The sequence below is a fragment of the Achroia grisella genome, unplaced genomic scaffold, assembly GCF_030625045.1.
Source record: "Achroia grisella isolate CSIRO2021 unplaced genomic scaffold, CSIRO_AGI_Agris_v1 utg906, whole genome shotgun sequence".
In the NCBI taxonomy this organism is placed as follows: Eukaryota; Metazoa; Arthropoda; class Insecta; order Lepidoptera; family Pyralidae; genus Achroia; species Achroia grisella.
The window spans coordinates 697,577-718,626 of record NW_026713064.1 but is presented as its reverse complement, the minus strand read 5'-3'; the positions used below and the strand labels follow the sequence as shown (position 1 = coordinate 718,626).

The following is a 21,050-nucleotide window of genomic DNA, read 5'->3' as shown; positions in this document are numbered from 1 at the left end:
AATTCCGAACACGTACGACTCTAACGACTACTTTGAAACTAGCAATTTGTTACAGTCATCTTTACTACTTTGTTGATTTTATAGAAATTTAAATATACCTGAGCAGTTTTCGTCAAATGTTTGATTAAATTATATAAAAGAGCCTATGTGACCCATGTTACGGGCAACGCTCGCCTATACGGGAATCTTGCGCAAGGCTAATCTTTGGTAGAGTGCATCCGGCAGCGCCACCTAGACGCTACATAAGGCTAACAAAACCACCCGTCAAAGGTCAATCTCAGAATTTATTAATCGTACGTACTTAATTATTTGTAAAAATTTATATCTAAATTAAATATTATTTATAGAAATAAATAGATAGGTAGATGCACTCAATTTCGAACAGTATCTTAAAATCATTATGCATGTAATGCATTAACAAATTTTATATAAAATGTATGCCTATGTTATTGCAAGATTATATAATTGTAAATGTTTACTCCAAGGCAATTCTGTTTCGATAATATTCTTTAACACAAATTTGTATCCCTGAAATTTAATTTGAACACAATTTCATTGTTTGATTTTTTTAAATTTATCATAAAAAATACAAAGAAGTTTATCATAGCGCAAGAGTAAACGTAATCAAAGTAATTCTTCTGCACTTGTGTACTTATGACAATTTATATTTTATGCTTGCATATATATCTGTAATTATGTGATATATATGTCATTAGTATAGGCACTATGTTTATTGTTCGACAATATTGTATTTACAAAGCTGTTGTACCAAACTGGGTCGAATTTCACACGAACATTATTATCTGGAATCGATTTCGATTGTAATTAATCGACATTTTGCTTCGTTTACTCAGTTATAAAAATTTATATGAAGTGTGTTCAAACGGTAGCGTTATTAATCGCATTTGTGAAGGTACGATAATTTTATAATGTCGAGAAAAAATCGTGGTATGGAGCGGGCGCCATACTCCGGCGCCAGCGGTGTCGCGCCGTGGACACTCGTCGACCGCTTCCTCGAACGACCATTCCTCGACACAAATTCACTTACCAACGCCTAATTAACATGGTTCATTACCCTGTTGATTTAGAATTGCGACAGAAGTGTCATTACCGTTTTATAATTCCAAATGTCTTATAGAACTACATAGAATTTAATGTACTCGTAATATTAGTTATCCAACATCTTACCCTGAACTTATAGTTGGAATTTGCACATCTGTGAATAATATTTGCTTGTATTATTTATTATGGGGCTTATTACATAATGGCATATCTATTATCAATTTATTGAGGTACCTACTAGCAGTGACTGCGACTTTGCTTGACGACAACATAATGATTTATCAGAAAAAAAGTATTACTTGATACTAGAGTTGACTTCTATGGTAAATTTTATGATGTTTGTTTAAGCTGTTGAAAGCTTGTTTAATGGGGTTAATTTTACCCATGTTTAGCAGAAATCAGTTCACCTGTTTCCAGATTAATTGCAAACTGCTTTTTGTCTTGTAATACGAGCGTAAGAGAAAGAGTCTCTTTAGCAGTAATATAAACGTAATCCGTCAAATTTGTTAATGTCTGTCTGTCCGTCTTTAATATAAAAAAATACACATTAATTCTGCAGGCCAAATGTGTTTCCTAATGTGGTTATGCTATACTACTAATATGAAATAATGAAACTAAGCGAAATACGACTTATAAGGCCACCATTGATATTTCAAGTTTCTAAATAAAATAGTTTTTTGACTATGTAACTATAATTTAGTTTCTTATAAGGATATGTAAATAATATAGTTCTTCCCAGCGGCTACTCCCACTAACCACCAAATTACCACTAATTTGATAGTCTTAGTGGGTTCCATATAGGAGGACGTCCTTTCAGAAGTTATGGCTTCTAACTAAATAGTAGATAAGTAAAAATAGTCAAAGCAATTGAGGCGTATTCAAACATTTTAGTTAGGTACTATATTGTTGTATATACTGAGGCCTAGATTTCGACTATGGCCATTGTTAATTGTGCCTGCAGATTATCGTGGTGACCTACCTGTACATGAGACTGCATGCTCTAGTTGTAATTTATCGCACTAACTGTGCGCGTCTCGCTCGTTCACGTGCATGTTTCTAAAGGTGTTTAAACTCTATTTATTCAAAATATTTTGACCTACAATAAATTAGAACCGGGTGTTAACCAGGAATACCAATCGTAAATTTTTAGAAGAGGACATTTCGACAAACATTAACTTTATATGACATTTTGACTTACGAAAATAGATTAAGATATTATGATATTAGAGAGCTAGAAAGTCAAATTAATCTAATGTACCAGATTTTATCAGTTTGTTTTTTTTTCTGTACAAGGATAAAGGATAGTGTTTATTGAAATTATTGGGAGAACCTGAAAGGCAACAAACAAAATGACAAAGGTCCTTTTCAACTATTTGTAAAAAGGATGAAACCATCACCATTTCATTGTGCTTTTAATAACTACTTCTATGTATTTGTCAATTCTGAACCTTTTTTATATAATTATTACTTATCTTCTAAATGATATATGATCACATGAATGCTGTCGGGCAGTGTTATGCTATAAAACCCTATAAAGGGAATATATTAGTTTAATTATATTATTATTAAATAAATAAATAATAATCTTTGTTGCTAAATCTTTTCAAAAGTAAAAATTATGAATACTGTTTTTATACCGTTTAGTTAAATAACAAACATAACATTTGTGTTATCTGTGTCAGCTAACTTCAGAGACCGTAGTATTTGTATGTGGCCACTCTCATGCGATCTCAAATCATAACTAATAAAAACTATGTTTATGCTTATCTCTGCCAAGTAAAGCACGGACTCTGATGATTTCATCTAACCCTGAATATAAAATATTTTGAGAACAGTATGTATAGTCTAACAGTAATAGTTACCCAGAAACATTATATTATATGTTATATACTGTTGGATGTAAATTGATTTCCACATAACTAACTGCGAATGTATTTAAATAAAGTACCTCATTGAATCCGTTGATCCGTCTAGCTCACAGACAGACAAAAGTCTCCAATTTATAACACCTCTCTTTTTGCTGCGATGGTTTAAAGCATGGAACTTTCTATTATTTTAAATATCTGCAACTTCTTGAATCCGATTTCTAATAACCAAAAAATGTATATAAACTTACTTAATTTTAACTTTGCACTTGGGTTTTTACGTATTTAACAGAAAGCTATTCTCGGAAATTGAAATGAGAGTTTGTTTATCAGTTATCGTCCTCGGCTGTTATATTCATGCATCACCAATCTTGCCTTATTGTGCATCTATGCCTTGGTTACTAATAAACATAATAAAAAAATTATCATTGAAGGTTCCTCCATTTTCTAACAGTGAAATTGATTGGGCGGAATTGAATAAACTGACTCTACTATCTCTATCGGTATAAGGAACTTTTTATGAATTGTTTTGTTTTCATCCGAAAATTGATATATTTCTTCTATGGAACATTTCCTTGCGTTTAAATAATATAAAACCCCTTCACTCTAACGTTTTATATTGTATATTTTTAGGTTTTCTTTTTACTTTATATAAAGAAAATAGCCATATGCATGTAAAGTACAAGCTAACTTTTTAACACATATGTAGGCTACCAACCTCCTTGCATAAACTAGCCATATAACACAGACACATTTTAATAAAAAGTATATTGTCAAAATGTCAAATTCATTCGCTTGCAAATTACTGATCTAAATGAGTTGTTAAATTAATTATTACTTGTTATTTTTATATCTGATATTATATACACCGTCATATATTCAATCTTTTATTAATATCACTCCTTCTGTATATCAACACGCCAACCTAACCACACATACACAATATTGTTCTTGACGAATTATTAAAAATTTTATTTTAGTCTTATTACAATAATCAACACGAAATAAGCTTCTATTGTTAAAGAGGAATTGTCAAATCGGTTCACAGTTATCCAATACTTGCCACAAGATAGGTACCGCCTATTTGACACCCCACATATTGATATATGCTAAAAATAAACAAAGAATTAGTATATTAACTTGAATAATTCTCATTACGAAGAACCGTAAATATTGTTTATTTCATATAAAGCAGCTGGCTGGTCATTTTATTCTATTTTACAACTAATGTAAATTTACCAATGTTTTCATAGAGCCTTACAAATATTATATTGTATATTCCGAGTATTTTAATTTTACTGTAGCCATAAAAATTCTACATAAATCAAAATACAAAAACAATTTAAAAGCTGAATATTTGAAACCCTACACACTTTTCTGGTCGTTGTTTCATTAGTTGATTTATCGCGATGATAGTTGATTGCACAATCATTCTATTGTGTAATAATATCTACTATTATCTCTTTATACCAGTATTTTCCGATTTGAATCTGATTTATGTAGTTTAGAAGTTTATTGTATCTAGAATTTCAATTTTTCTTTTATCTTATAATGGAATTGATGTGAAGATAAATAGTTTATAAAGCAGTCTAGGCAAATTATTTAAAAGATAATGTATTTCAAACAATTTTAATAATTTGCCCAAATAATAGTAGTACTTACTTATATTATTAGTAATGGCACTGGTATATGCTATATTACATGTTATGTTTTACGACAATTTAAACAATTGGTTTTATGGCTTCCAGAAGCTATACTAAAAAACAATTTAGTAAAAAAAAATATTATCACTGCCTAAAGCACCATAAGGTTACCTACATATAAGTCACTAATTGTCATCCATAAATATGCCAATATTATTCGTTCGTATATAATAATTCTATACTTATTGTTTTATAATTAATGTATCGATCCCTAATATATCTCAACTTAGGCTCCATTAAGGCTCATACGAATAATTAATACCTGATTTGTCCGTCCCAGATACGGATCGCGCATTGCAAGCTGCGCTGGCGCCATTGCTAACTGTCTATTTGCATTTGCGCATATAGATGGTTTAGTGCATGTACGTACAAATACTAACGTTTTATTATTTTTCATTTATCGCCAATGCTCACAGGACCTGTCTTCGTTATCTTAATTGATTCATGACTCCTACAGCCGCTGGTTGATTACTAAGTTAGCATTTAATTTAATCTTATCACAGTGTGGTCATAATATTAGGAATATATTTTACTACGTCTTAAAATTCATTAATGTGATTTTGTAACTTAAACGAATAACTTTAATAATTTTATTCATTACTAATATGGGTATACTTGTAAACGAATAAAATTATTAGTTATACTTCAGCCTTGTTACCTGCATGTAATAAAGTGTTGTTCTTAAATTCTTTAAAATACTCACGTAAATATGTCCTAAATGGATTCCTGCAAATGGGTACTGATACGCCTGTTGAATTTGTTGAAATGCACTAACATGCATGTAGTCGTCTCACAAATCTTACAATATTGCAACGGTGAGTGGCACGAAGCATGAAGCGTGGCTGATGGACCGCCCCGACACAAATAGGGACAACAAAACGAACTAACTGTAACTGACAGGATGACCTGAGATGAGACAGGATAACGTATAGCTTTTAACTGGTCTGTCTATTTACACCAGCCAACCATCTACATATATGTAATGCAATAATGATTAGTTATTAATCACCGACAAATCTAAAACGTGTGTTGTATATGTGTTTTTACTAATTTAGTGTAAAACACTATTCTTTGTTAGAAATAAGTTTACCGTGAAATAAATTTACCGTGAATTCAAGTCCTTGCATAGTTTATGCAAATGGAAACTTTTTATAAGTTTATAAAAAAATGTTTGACAAATAAATACCTAACTGAAATTAGTATAAATAATTGTTTTAGTATAGTTAGTACTAAAACAATTATCATATCATTTAACTACAATAGATTTTTATATGATTTGACAACCTTTTGTTATATTTGTTAACCGAATAAACTAAAATTATTATTAACATAATAATTTCCATTAATATCGAATCAATATATAGCCTTATAGATTCTTTAAATTATGATCCGGAAAAATCGTTAACAGTAAAATAGGTCATCCATACCGTTACATAATTCGCCCGCGGAGAACATCGGATGAGAATTGATGTATGATCGAAGATGTGCCGCGCATTGGCGGGGTGTGCGGCGGGCGGCAGTGGTGCGCTTACGACTCTCACCGCCTTATCTCTCGCGACCTCCGCCGGACGCGCACGCTCGCCGCGCTCCGCTTTACGACACCCGCACCGAACTCGCGCTATGCCGCCATCCCGACGAAATTGTGTTTTCGTTTACTTTTTTTGCTTACGATATAGCCCTGAAATGCCTCAGTGATTTGTAGTACACAAACATAGTGAAATAAATTTATTCATTTTAATAATAGGTCAATAAACTTAACAAATACTGATACCAATCGCCGACGATGGTGTCAGAAGGGGCTCTGCCCGTAGTTTGGTGTGTACGAGATAATCAATTAGTGCCTCACCAAGTTTCTGGTGTAAAATTGCAAGGAGCTGTTACAGGAGCTCATATAGCAGCAGTGACAGACTTTTTACGTATGGTTGCTGGAACCCGTATTGTTTTACCGCATACAGAAATTCATGAAGATATAGACAATGATCTTAATCAAGAAAAAGAAAATTCTACAAGACGACGTAAAATGTCAATGCAAGTGGAAGTACCTTGTGTTTTTGTTACGGAAAAAGCTTTACAGAAAGCAAAAAGCCGCAGTAATTCTTTAGATGAAAAGGTATTATTTAATAATTGTAATGCATCGTCTACTACCAAAAGTTATTTAGAATTAGATAAAAAATCAAAGTCATTAGATATGAAGTCTGAGGACCCCCATCTTGGAGTTGAAAATGAATTTATTAATACGTTTACACAACGAATAACAAGAATAATTGAATTAGATGATATAAATCCTAATGTACGGAATAATGAATTTGAAAAAGAGGCACTACAAAGGATAACAAGAATAATTGAATTCGAAAATAATAAAACAAAATCAGTGTGCAATACTGATGTAGAAAATGAAGCACCGCAGAGGATTACCAGAATAATAGAATTAAATGAAGACAATTCATTCACAACAATTACTAATGGAGACGTGGATAAAGAATGTTCTCAACGATTAAGTAAAATAATTGAATTGGAAAAAGAAGTCTCTTTTCCTAGTATGACAAAGATAATAGAAATGGAAAACGAAATATCGAATGAAAGGAGAATATCTCTTACAAATGAACGAGAGACTGGTGGTGGAATGATCGAAAGTTATACCGAAGATATAGTTGTTAGATCTAAATTATCACACAGAACTACCCCTAGAATCAGTGTTGATTCTTCGTGCTCCGAAAACTCTTATGTTAATATCGATTGCTTTAAGAGTTTGCAGGATGTAAGAAAAGAAGAAGTGGCAGATGATGGTGTAACCCCTGAACCATCACCGGCTTGTAGGTCTATTCGTTCTAGATTTCCAAGAAAGAAAACCTCTGTATGTTCGATTGGCTCCTCGGACTATGATGAGGTAGATGTTATTTTTAAATCTAAACCTAAATCTAGTCAGTGGTTGAGTTTCGATTGGATACCACCACCACCCAAAGAAGAGCCAGTGATAACGCAAGTCTGTGATAAAAATGATTTTATAACAAAATGGATAGCAGAACAAAATTCTCAAGATTCGGGCATAGTTGCAGATGAGAGAAGAAAGAGTCTTCCCCCGAAATCAAATGAAATATATCTCCAAAATATGAGGCGATTCAGTGATGGATTACAAATATGTAAGGAAGATGCAGCCAGCGATTCCCCAGCTACAGTTAAATGGAAATGGCACGACATTGTAAAACGACACCTGCAACTTTTAAAAAATGATAAAGGATTTAGAAGACAAAGAGGAAGTTGGATGAGAACTGCCCGGCGACTATCAGGCACTAATATAAATAGTAAAAACGTAGAATCCCTGCCGCTTGAAACATATATGAAACTCAACAGCATGCCGTGAGTAGTTATTTCTAAAGCTAGAAAATAGTACGACGGCCTTGGTGGTCGAGCAATTTAGCACACGGCTTTACTTCCGATGGTTGCGGGTTCGATTCCTCGCACGACATAAATATTTGTATTCATGAGTACCATTGTTTGTATCGATCTGAGCATTTTCTATGTATATTATGTACTTACGTATATACAAATAAATATCTAAGTCTTTATATCAGTTGTCTAGTACCCATAACACTAGCTCTGCTTACTGTGAGACTAGATGGCGCTGTGTTAATTGTCCAGGGTTATTTATTATTATAAAGTAAAAAATATATATTTTGTTTATAAACCAATAATTACAGCTTGTAGTTGCTAGTCCGCTTAATAAAACTGATAATCTAGTTAATTTTACTATGTGTAAATGATTATCGGTTATCAACGAATAGCCATCCATGACTATCCATTTTATACGAAATTTTTGTCACATTTATGCCTACATTTTATTATACCATTTTCTTAACACTTCCTATGTATCTTACATTGGTAGACCATATTATCTTCATACGTTTTTTTTTAACAAATAACCACAATACCCGTAATATTGACATTGGGTTAATGCACCGCTGTTTCTCTGTACAGTACAACGGTTTCTGATAGAGAATGCCATTAGGAAATAAGTCCAACATGTAAAACTTTGTACTAACATGAATACCAAATACGTATTGAGACGTATTTGAGAAGATTATTATTATATTTAAAGTCTATTCGTTCAATTATATCTTTAATCAAACCGTACTTGGATAGACTATTACGTGCATTAAAATAGATAAGAATAGTAAATCTCGAATACGTACTGGTACTGTTATTGATAAGACGCCGGTTGAGCCGTGTTACGAGATCGGGCCTGAGGCACGCGCTTCCGCAAGGCCGTCCGATTAGAATGCAGGGAGCTCGCGTCCAAGGCTACGAGTCTGCGGTCGGTCGCTGCACCGGCGGCCGCTGACTTCCTCAGCACTTCGGCAATTGTAACCCGCCGCAGGAAGTAACACGTCGCGAAGGTGATGCTACAATATTCAACCGTCGAACAATCGGAAGCGACTGTGCTTTGAATTTTTGAAATACTGTGTGTTCGTGATTTTGTGTTCTTCCTTAACCCTCATGAATAATTAGCATATAGATGATTTATTTATATTTTTGCGTATTAACAACATAGGGTTATATCGTAACTGTCTCTAACAAAGGATTTCAAAACATACTGCTACTAAATAGTAATTGATATAATCTCACTGCGGCAATATAGTTGATAAACAATGATAGCTGCGTTTTCAGATTGAGAAATGTAAAACGGATAGCGGAGCTGGGAAATCGGATGTGTTGGATGTCGGCGTTTCACTGGTTGAACCTTGAGGGTCACTACAATTACATCATTAGAATAATATGTTTTATAAGTTTCGATGTTTTCCAACCACTCATAGTAGTGTGCCTAATAATTATACAACTTGGAAAACCAACACAGTTAAGTATTTGTTTTATGTAATGGCACTGTTGCCCTTTCTCTTCAAGGAATTCTCATCTATATGGACTTGTTTTTAATTGTACAATAAAAGTATATCTTTTATATAAACTCTGAACGATATTGTATTCTTCACAATCATCCATCTTGATAGCTAGTTCCAACACTGTACTTTGTTCTAAATTCTTACTTCAGTATTGTTTATCTAGATTCTCATAATACAGGTAATCCTACATGCGGTTCATAGTGCGTGTGTTTTACATATTGTAATGTGTCATAAGCGTTATATTTTGTAACTCCACGCCGCGAGGTGTCGCCACAGTCATCGGCATATCAGTTGTTTATGACATAAGTCAAATCAATTGATTATAATGTTACTGATATGAAAAAGCGCAGGTCGAGTTTTTTTTGCCAGTTCTTCTATGCTGATGAGTACTTAGTTAACTGGATAACACTGAAACTATTATGGTGTTAACGTAACATGAACATCGTTTTGTTTTATTTGTTTGATTCAATTGGAAATTCACCGTAATAATCTTTATACTAAAATAAAATAATGACAAATTGAGTTATACAATGTAATTCATAATAGTAGTTTTGAATGACTCATATCATTAAGTGATATTTTGTAGATTTCTATTTTAACTTTACAAAACAACATCACACTGTTATTACTTTTCGATTTGAATGCCTATTAATTCGTGGTTAACATAATTACCTTATGTATTCTGAAAACACAAGTGTTGTTGTAAATGATCATCAACACGGCTATTGTAACCAACGAATGTACAACCGCTTTATGGAAGAAACAAACGCATTTCACATTGAAATATTTTCTTGTTTTGTTCATCTGAAATCTTGTTGACATGAAAATTAATATTGTCAGCGTTCTTAGGGTGTATCAATTTATTAAACAATTGTAGCCTTTGCTCGTTTGACTTTCACTGTTAGTAGTACATCTTTATCATTATTTTAGCTTGTCAAATTGGTACAGTTGAATTTATTATATGTTTTTTAAATTATTTTTATCATAGGTTTATGATGATTATAAGTACTCATATACTTCTGATAACGAGTATCAGTAATTTCAAGTCGCTATAGATAATTTTAGATGATTGTCCATTGATTATTTCTGATTGTTTGATTAATTAATTATATACAAATAAATATTTTTTACTCACATTTGTGCTTATACCTTTGGAAGGAATAGTAAAGTGTATATAAGTGAGTAAAATCAAACCAAAATAAACACGTAAATAGTACACAGTTCTGTAATGCATCGAAATCGAATTGATTAAATTTTTTGATAGGGATATGTAATTCAATTATTAGTTATTATTGACAATCAGTTTCTTGACATTGTCTATTGAGTGCTTTTTCATGTGAGTTTTAGAAATACGACATACTATCTATTAGATAAATAGGGCATTGGTTACAATTTTATCATAGAATGGTGTTAAAAGTGAAGTTTCGTGATGCCGCCTCATCATGCATACAGATTCGGCCTTGGAAACTGAAAGGAAACGCCTTTGGAATGAAAAGTAACTGGATAATTTTATCCTTAATATATTATTTATATTTAATAATAGAAATATTCTATGATACAAACAATTAGACACCTAATGATAAATTTTAAAAAGGTCCGGCAATATAAATACCTATGTTAAAACATTTCATTGCTACCACTTTATGAACTTTAATGATTCATTAATATGAGTAGTATTATTAATATTAATATGTAAAAATTGTATAATAACAATTACTATTTCACTTTCACTGTGTCGAACGCAACAATTTAGGTTCCGTTTCGTGACGTCTCTCAGTTCCGTTAAATTAGGTTGTTTATTTTTCTTCATCTATTAACTCACTTTCTAGTAAAATATATATTACGCCATTTAAATCGTCACGTAAAACTTTGGCTGCATTTCATCCAGACCAGAATGGTGTTTATTATTGGTAATGGAAATAATTAGATAAGTATTCGTATGTAAATGTATTACCCCAAAATGCTAAAAAACCTATTTTTTTTTTGCTCTCGTGCATATTGTTTCTATAAAAATATTCAAGCAAAGATGTTTACTTAATATACCAAGTGTATAAAAAGATTTGATAATTAAAAAATAATATATATCACATTGTAATTTTAGGGTACCTTGTAAGGATACGAATAAACAGTAATATTAAAAAAATTAGGGCGATGGATTGCATCGCAGTCACTTTAGTTATACTAAAAAATAGCCCGCAACATAAAAAAATTAAGATACACCGTATAAGGAGGAAACTTTTTGCCATTTGAATTATGATTGTTAGAAAATCTCACAATTGAAACACGGGTAGACAAATCATTCTGAAATACATATTTGGTCATACTGATTTGTCTGAGAACTTTTTTGAAAAATTTAAAGGAAATCCTTTAAAGATTTTACGATATCATTACACAAATCCTTTCATAGTTAATTTATATGACAGTTTGCCATTTTGTAAATTTATAATCATGTGTGTGTATGTGTATAAATCGGATACTTAGTTTTATATAAAGATACCTATTACACATACAAGTGTAATTTACAAAATTTATCACAATCACTGATCATTAAATTCAATTAAATCTAATGTCTGTGTTACAAGTTGTAGGACACGACACGTGTTAGAAAATCCATAGAAATGACTCGTTCCTTATCACAGCGTTCGGCGGAGGTCGTCTCTTGCGAAAGAACAATACAACAGGTTTTATGATTTGTTTTTACTTTTTATGCGCGCTGCGGCTGCGCACGCCGACCTCTGCCGATAATTATTGCTATTGCGGATGTTTTCATACACGCCATTTTCGAACATTTGTGTCGTTTCTTTAAAACCTTCGTAATAAAATATCGATTGTCAATGACTGAGCTGTCTGTCCCTTTGGGCAATCGATACTTTATGAAATAACTGTAAAGTATAGTTTTATCTCAGTATGATAGATAATAAACGCATAAAAATTAATTGAAGCTTAAAATACAAGACCTGCCAATGTAAAAATTGAATTCATGTAACGATGATACATAGTGCTCAAAACATGGGCGAGTAGCAATAATTTTAACATAGGCTAAGGCGGCGTTTCGAATTTTTGTAATACTGACACTAACTACTAACTAGTAATTCAAAACTCATTATTCAAATGTCACATGTTTTTGATACTATTTTCTTTGGTATATTATCCAATGACTTGATTGTACATGAACAATTGATGACTCTTAGGCCTAAGCGTGGAATAATTAACATTGTACTATAAGTATCAACGGAATATTTTGCGTTCCGCTTCATATCCTTAATCAGTCATCAAACGATAGTTATACTTAACGACTTATTGTGCACTTTGCTAAATAGTCTTTGCAACGTAGCCGTATTGCCAAATGATCAATTTGAAATGACGCTCCCTTTAGTGTACGTTAATAATATTATTGTTCATCCAATCTACACGGTCATATAGTATAAAAATATAACTGGCCAAGATCTCATTGTACCTACATGAATTTATAGTGCTCCATAACTGTTACATAGAGTTTTATTATATTGATTTTACTAGACTAATAAATACCTAAATTGTTAACATATAGCGGCCTATATAATTTTGAATAAAAGTTTATATAAATACACTTACAAAAGTCTTATTTATTCCTTCGTATCTTGGCAGTTACTGGGTATAAAAATCGGAGAGTGACAATAAACTTCGACACTTCAGGGCTAGTTTTAACCATCTGATTAACTATAACTTTTCATAGTAAAATAAATTTTCATAATTCATTCGTAATCTAATGCTTTGTTCTTTTTATGATATGTCTACTTAAATCAAAACTAGTATTGCGAAATATATTGAGTCATTATTTTATAATCAGTTATTTTTAACATTTATTTCAATACTGATGTTTGATCAGTCGCGTGTTTTATCGCTGATTAGATCTCTGAATTGATTAATACGGAAAAATTTGAAAAGTCTTACGATTACGTGTAATATATAAAAAGTAGTAAAAGAAAAACTTTAAAGGTTTTTATGCGTTCATTTTGTGATTATTCTTATTCAATTGTTACCCAACCACTCATGTAATCTCACAAGTTGTAATTCTAAGAGCCTGATCATAGAGACTTGAAGAAAAGAGTTAATAACAAAGCGAATGGGGGGCAAAACAAGTATAAATGCGTATAATGATGTATTCTTAATACTTAATATCAATCAAATTTTAAAAAAATGGACGGGCATTTTATCCGCTTATGAACATAGTTTTTTTTTTATTTCATATTTTTCCCTACCGGCCAGTTCAGTATACTGATTAAATTGAGAAGGACTGACAAGAAACTTAACAGATTTTTTTTTTAAAAAGCCAGTTTATTTAATTTGTTCATTTATTTAGGTGTCTATGTCTATCATTATATAAAAATCTATGAATAACTATTGCCATGCACCGTTTCTTATTCAAGTAATCGTTCAGTGATTGAAGGAAAATGTTTTTAACTTATTAAAGGTAATTCCAGCATATCCTTTCGTATCTAATTGTAAATTTTTATACCCATTCCCATAAAAAACCTATTGACTTTTTCTATAAACGATACTTAGTATATACCTCGTTTCATTATTGGTAACTCCGTGTGGGGGCGGACAATACAACATGTCACCAATCCTTTTAATCTCAATGATACATATATGTACATGACAATGTAAAAGCCGGCTAAGGGAAAAATGACAAACTCATGAGTGTACAATAAGGAATCTTTCCTTTTTACTATTCATTTTTTAAGTATCCTTCTATCCTCACTGTCTGAATTTGTAACGGGAAGGCATATTACTTGCAAAAATACCGTTCAGCTTATTATTATGTTGAATGAGGTTTCGAGCTCGTGTCATTGCTAACATACCATTTCCAAACCAACAATTCATACAAGTGAGGTCGTTTCAGATTTATAACTTCACGATGGTAATGGAATATTTTCTGTTCATAATGCGACAGATTACTGTTGTGCTACTAGAACATAATGAAATGTTCCCACGTCATTACCAGCACTTGGTAAAACAATGTCTGATGAGATAACAATTGCGGGTTGAAATCCAATTTACTCGCCACTATAAAATTAATTGCACGCATCGTCGATTAATGGCCATTTAGTAAAATGCTCTTCAGCATTATTGTTTATCGTTGCAGAAAAATTATTATTATTCGATCAATTTAAATGTGTCTCATTGTGTAAATATGTAATCAGTATAAAAATAAAACATTAGAAACATCAGTGAATAGAAAACTATTGTAAACTTTTGATTTGACTGGGTAAGAATCCTAACCGAAATTAAGATTCCTAATATATCTTCTGGATTCATCATAATAAAGTATAAAATAAGGACTGATATTTGACTGTCAATATTTTTTATTATGGTGACTTAGACATTAAATTACTCTATATTATACTCCACTATTTTAAATTAACATTTATTTATAACTACTTAATGAAAATAATTCTCATTTCATTTATTCAGTTAAAATAAAAATCTATTTTTAAACGCAACAAGGATCCGTTTGAAATCATTTGCTGAGTCACTACATAAGGTACAAATGGATAGGTAACTCTTTTTGCGCTAGCAAGATTTCTAAAACCGTCCGTTCTCTCACCTAAAGAACTAGTCTCTGGAAGTTTAATACGAGTCCTTGTCCATCGCGAGAGGGAGACCCTATAATTAGATTGCCCATCTAGCGAGCAACCCGGAGCCTGCCGAGACTGGCTTAGCAAAAAATAGTGGTCACATTGGCACGCAAAGTTCATTGACCGGCGCCTCTGCTTTACTCGTTATTATAAAATTTTCTCAGCGAAAGTCACTTAATTATTCTTAATTACAACATTTACGGGTATCAGGTCAAAGGGCTTCGTGGATTTTGATAATCCCTTTTGGGAAAACGAAGTCATAATTAGCATATTTGACACTTAACAGTCACCATTATTGATGATCCATAATTAAAGTGGCACCAAACGTGTATAATATGTACTATTTATTCTTTTTGTCATGTACCAAAACCGGAAAGTTAATTATGTAATCTAGCTAATGATATATATTATATCCGTTTCCTCGCATTGATGAACGTTCGGCTTTGGTTTGCCCGGGTCTGCCCACATTTTATTATATATTCAAGTGTCACTTGCATTCAACCTTTTCATATTATATAATACGCGTACATACGTAATTTAGCCTAAGATACTTATTATTATATTGTAGTGGCAATATATTCAACTAAGTATTATTTTAAACATTACTACATCAATCCATAAGTGAATAAGTACTAATAAATATATTTTACATCTGCATCCTTACACTTTTACTTTGCTTTTCTGGTCTAGACAAAGAATATGTTTGCATATTGCTATTTGAACTTTCGAAAATCTGCAATTGAAACATACTAGAGTAAATATTAATTTAGCGGCAAATTAACTTATATAAATATTATACTTATCCAGTATCGAAACTTGTTTGATGAATGACTATCAACAATTTAAATAAATATTACTTTTAGTAGGCTATGTCTTCAACTAAAATAATGTACATGCATGTAAGATAATGCACAAACCAACGTTACCAGGTACATATGTTATTTGTAATTGGTGACAACATTTTAATTTTAAATTAGCATTTGTAAATTTCTTCACCTTACCGATTACACGCCTAAGGAATAAAGATAGATCTTACACTTATCTAAATGTATTGAATGCTTATATATTTTTATTATAATTCTGTAAATAGTTTTAGAGACATAAAAGCCTACTCGTATATAATTAGATATCAAGCTACTGCATAAATTATACACTTCCGCTATGTTTATCGTTTTCATCGTAGTGTTCTTCACATACTTGAGTTCGGCTGAGTGAATATTTGCCTACTAAATATGTATCAGATTCATGATTCAGATGACGATTTCTCCCAGTGCAACCGTGTCAAGGTCACTCCGTCTGTCTGGTTAGTCCGCGCTTGTGAGATTTAGCGCGATACTGTATTATGTTATTAATTTTAAGCACCAACACTTGAATTACCGTTTTATACAACGTTGTAAATAAAAGTACGCTCCAATATTCTTAGAACGGTCATTTTTATGGTTTTTATTGAGTACAGTTCCGTTGATTGATCTCGTTATTTTGTGGCAGCATTTATATTTATTGCATTTTAGGAGTATCCCCATTCTAAATGGTCGCGTTTAGATTAAATATAAAAAATTGCTATATAGATCATTTAACATACATATTATATTCTTAATGTCGTTAAACATATTACAATAGGTAAATGAAATGTATTCAGTCAACTTCAATACATATCTTATTGTAACTTAAACTTAACGCTGTGGAAAGAAAATACGTGGTACGATTTATAATTTCCTTTGCTCTGGGCCAATAAAAAAGACGTTTTATTTCCTCTTTTATGCCACCGGCACCATTCTGTCAAAGACCGTTGTCTTGTACTTCAGAATTACATCCATTATCCTACGATAATGCAGTAAACAAATGCATTTCCATCTGTCGACGGATTCAAAATACCATCGTCATCATAGTAAATAATAAGCTACGTAAATCGGAATAACTAGAATTATATAAGGTCCAATTAAGTTCTACAGAGTATTATTCGTCACTTATTTATTTACATTTGCATTCTAGCCATAAGTTTTTGAAAATATATCCTCATGTTTTTTATACATGAATAATGTTTTTATTAAACTTTACCATATACTTATTATTATATGTCACCTATTCAATTTGGAGCATTATATTTAAGTATTTTTAAATAAATCTTAGAGCGTCACACATAAAATTCTTGGAATATCAGCAACGTTTAACCTACATAGTCCTTTTATCATGAGCGGACAAAGGATTAATAAGTTAAGGCCGACGCCGTTTGACCTTAATACTTAAATACAAAGAATCGGCTTTTCTCCGAATTCGCATAAGAAAATCGCACGTGGGCTCCAAATTCTACTTTCCTTATAATAATAAAAAAATTGCAGCGTAAGAATTTTAATAATGCGTTTACTTATTATCCATCCTGGCGTAGCCCTTTTTTTAATCTTTAATTTTAAATAATCATGAACAGATAAGATAACTTTAATGGTAAATTGATTTTTAAATTCAGTTACTTTTTTTGAGATCATTACAAAATAAATCTTTATAATGTTAAAGATTTATTTATAAGATTTCAGTTATATTACATTAATATTTTGTATTAAATTATAGCTATTACAAATATACATACGCTGCAACTTTGTTAGCTATTCTTGTAGCAACGTGGATATTTATCATTTAATATGCATCGGCGTTATAATAAGCAGCGCTGTAGTTATATTACAGCAAAATGCTAAGCGTAAACCTAGTTTTAACTTTACTGGGGTGCACCCATGCATGAAAACGTAATACATGTTATTTTATTATTGTCTTGTATGTTATTATGTACTTTGCCATTGTGACTGTATAATCAATAAATAAAATAATAAAAACAATATTTTATATATTGATTATAATATTATATTCTATCAAATTATACTAATTAATAGATATTAGTACTTTAAGACTCACTTGTTTCGCTTTAAAATAACTATATTAAAATATATATGTTACTAAATATATTTGTTTTACGGGACATACTTATAATGCCAATGTTTTTCAATAAATATATATATATATATATAGAATTAAACTTCTATTTAAATATATTGTATAACATTCGCATGATCAAAATGTGTAATATTTTTAAATATTCCTTAGTATTTTCCACCTGAAAGCCTTCGAATCCGTGTAACTAAATAGATCTATGACCGTAAGGATGCCCTTAGCGCGTGACGAGGTCTCTAACACTTTTATAGTCGGTGTGCCCTTTACACGCATTTTATTACTATTATTATTAACTGTGACATCTCTGGGTAATTTTCCTTATTTTTATACTTTGTTTCTATGATAAAATGTCATTTTCTCTACTAAATCTCTAAAACCTTTCAGGCATGATTATTCTAGATATGTTCACATTTTTTCCCTGGTGTACCAACATATATGATAAATGAACTTTGTGTGCAACCAGTTATTACTGAAGAGTCAATATTCCCTACACAAAAGGGAGATACCTACTGCTGTTTTATTCATGTTTCACTTGTTTTAATCACATTACTGATTTGTAGTGTTACTATAAAGAAAATAATTGCATAAATATAACACCAAAAATAATTTTCTGTCGTTAGATTTCTGATTTATATTACATATATTAAGACGTCATATTGCTTGCCTCTATTAATTGTTTATTAATAATACCTACATACAGATACATCAAATTGGTAAATGGAATTAATAATAATTAATTCACATTTTGTAATATAACGGCACTCTATTACATTGATTATTATTTTTATTAGAATAAATGATATTCTCGAATTCATGGTCGCTAAATATTTTTTGTATACATAAAATTTTATTTATTAAATAACACTCAAGCGGATTGTATTTTCATAAAATGTCACAAATAATGGGAAAACCCCAACTTGCGAGCAAGTTTGACTGGGTGACATCCTCAGTAGATAATAGATACGTATGTATAATAAATTATATTGTATAATTTAAAATATTTCATTTTCTTCATGTTAAAAAAATCGTATTATTATTTTTAAAATTTTATTGACGTATTTAAATAATAACATATTTAAATACTTCGTCTCCACAATATGCATATTTCTTATGAAATATCTGTGAAGTCTTAAGTAGCTAACTAGGTTGTAATCACTTTGTGGTTTTCAATGAGGAATATTTAATTGTTTCTTCGTATACTAATCACGTCATTATTTTTCGATGTAATTATATTTCTGATAAATTATATCTACATGTATAAGATTTTTGTTAAGGTGTAGTTGAGGTATTTTGGTAAGAATGGCGTCGTATTCTAAAATATTTTACATCTTGTAAATATGCATTATACTAAACCATTTAGAGAAAGTAGTACAGTACAGTAGTAGTAGAAAAATGAACTATATTTTTGTCAGGGCGACCTTGCCCGCGCCCGGCACGGGCTTTGATGCAACACGATCGCTATTGTTCAAATCCTGACATTTTGCAACAACTTGAATGAACCTGAACTGTCACCAATTCATACAAGCTGTACCAGTTGGAATGTTTGTACTTATGCAAGTCTTCAAGATTTACAATCTATTTTTCAACCACATTTGCTGTACGATTGAGGTTAAATATTTCACTCAGTTTTCATTTTAGGGAAGTTTATGGTGCAATGTTATGCATTGAGATGAGATAAGAAGACGGAAAGTTAAAGAACTTCGATATAGCCATCGAGTTTAAGCTTATTTGCGTTGTCTTGATGAATACTTAGCTAACAAATATTAATTAGGGTCTAATCATTAAGTCAGAAACGCCACCGAGACATACTCAAATAAATGAATAACCAATTAAATTATATTCTATAAATTCAGTGCCATAGAGACTACTGAATACTAAGAAAAGTTTTTAAAAATGTTTCTAAATTTATCACAAATAAAACTAACGCATCATTCCCTGTTACCTCGATCAATTCGACCGTAAACCCAATTAGTCGCCTTCGAAACCGTTTTATAACGTTACCGAACAAATTGATTGTAATAGAATAACTGCTTCCATCCACGGACTGTTCAAAACCCCATTTAGCGATTACCAAAACTGTATTTGAAAGTAAAGTGTGGAATAGTAAATACGTGTTGTTCTAGTGGATGACAAATTATGATTCATTGTTCGTGTCGCCTCTCATGTATACTCGGTGGTAGTGCAATGTTGGTCTCCTGTCTCGAGCACAGTGGCGTAGCGCAACGGGCGCACGTCGATTGAATGCTGAATGCTATTCATTCGTGGCCGTTGAGTCATCAACAACCCGCTTTCTGCCTCTCAATGAGAGTTATCGACCCTTCATGCAGTTGGCTCTACAGTAGTCACATACAATAAAAATATACAATTATTATTGCTACAAGTACACATGTGTAAACGTTTTTATATAATGTACAACGGAAACACAATTTTATAATTACAAATCTCTTTTGTATTTCCTTTTGTGTACAGTTTTCGTCAAAAACCGATAAGGAACTTTTTTGCGTAGTTTTCACGTATTGTTTATAAACTTCTTTAAACGTAACATAAGTAGTTCTAAATGTATAGTCAGATTATTATCAACAGTTATTTAATAAATTAATAGCTTTGTTGATCAATACAATTATTTTATATTATTAATAGAATCAATCTGATAATCAGTACTGATTATTGATTGATAACAAATCACTGATTTTAAGTAATTACTAAACAAGGACGTAGTTTCGGTATCGGTCATAGTTCCGGCCTATTTACTGTTGAAATCGAAACCGATGGATAGTGATAACCGTTGTTAATAGACAAGAATAGAATTTTACTCAATATACCTGCTTACATAGGTCACATTATTGCCACTCTCAAAGTCTGCTACGAATTATGATCCATGTGTTGATATTTCATTAGCTTCTCTTGAGGGAAAACAAGAAGATATTTTTATTTGTTCATTTATTTATTCTGTTACTGGTAATG

At 31.4% G+C, this 21,050-nt stretch overlaps 1 protein-coding gene across 2 annotated transcripts in view; it reads left to right on the top strand.

Moving 5' to 3' along the window:
- Positions 1-21,050, top strand: part of LOC131853880 (tyrosine-protein kinase Src42A) — a 62,926-nt gene that overhangs the window by 16,645 nt on the left and 25,231 nt on the right. The window contains exon 1 of one of the 2 annotated variants that reach the window (XM_059204957.1): positions 6,188-7,987. The exons of the other annotated variant lie outside the window; for it this stretch is intronic. Coding sequence (XP_059060940.1) covers positions 6,414-7,987 — 1,574 coding nt within the window. The 5' untranslated portion in view covers positions 6,188-6,413. Of the gene's footprint in view, positions 1-6,187; positions 7,988-21,050 lie in introns of those variants that run through there. 2 annotated transcript variants of the gene reach the window in all.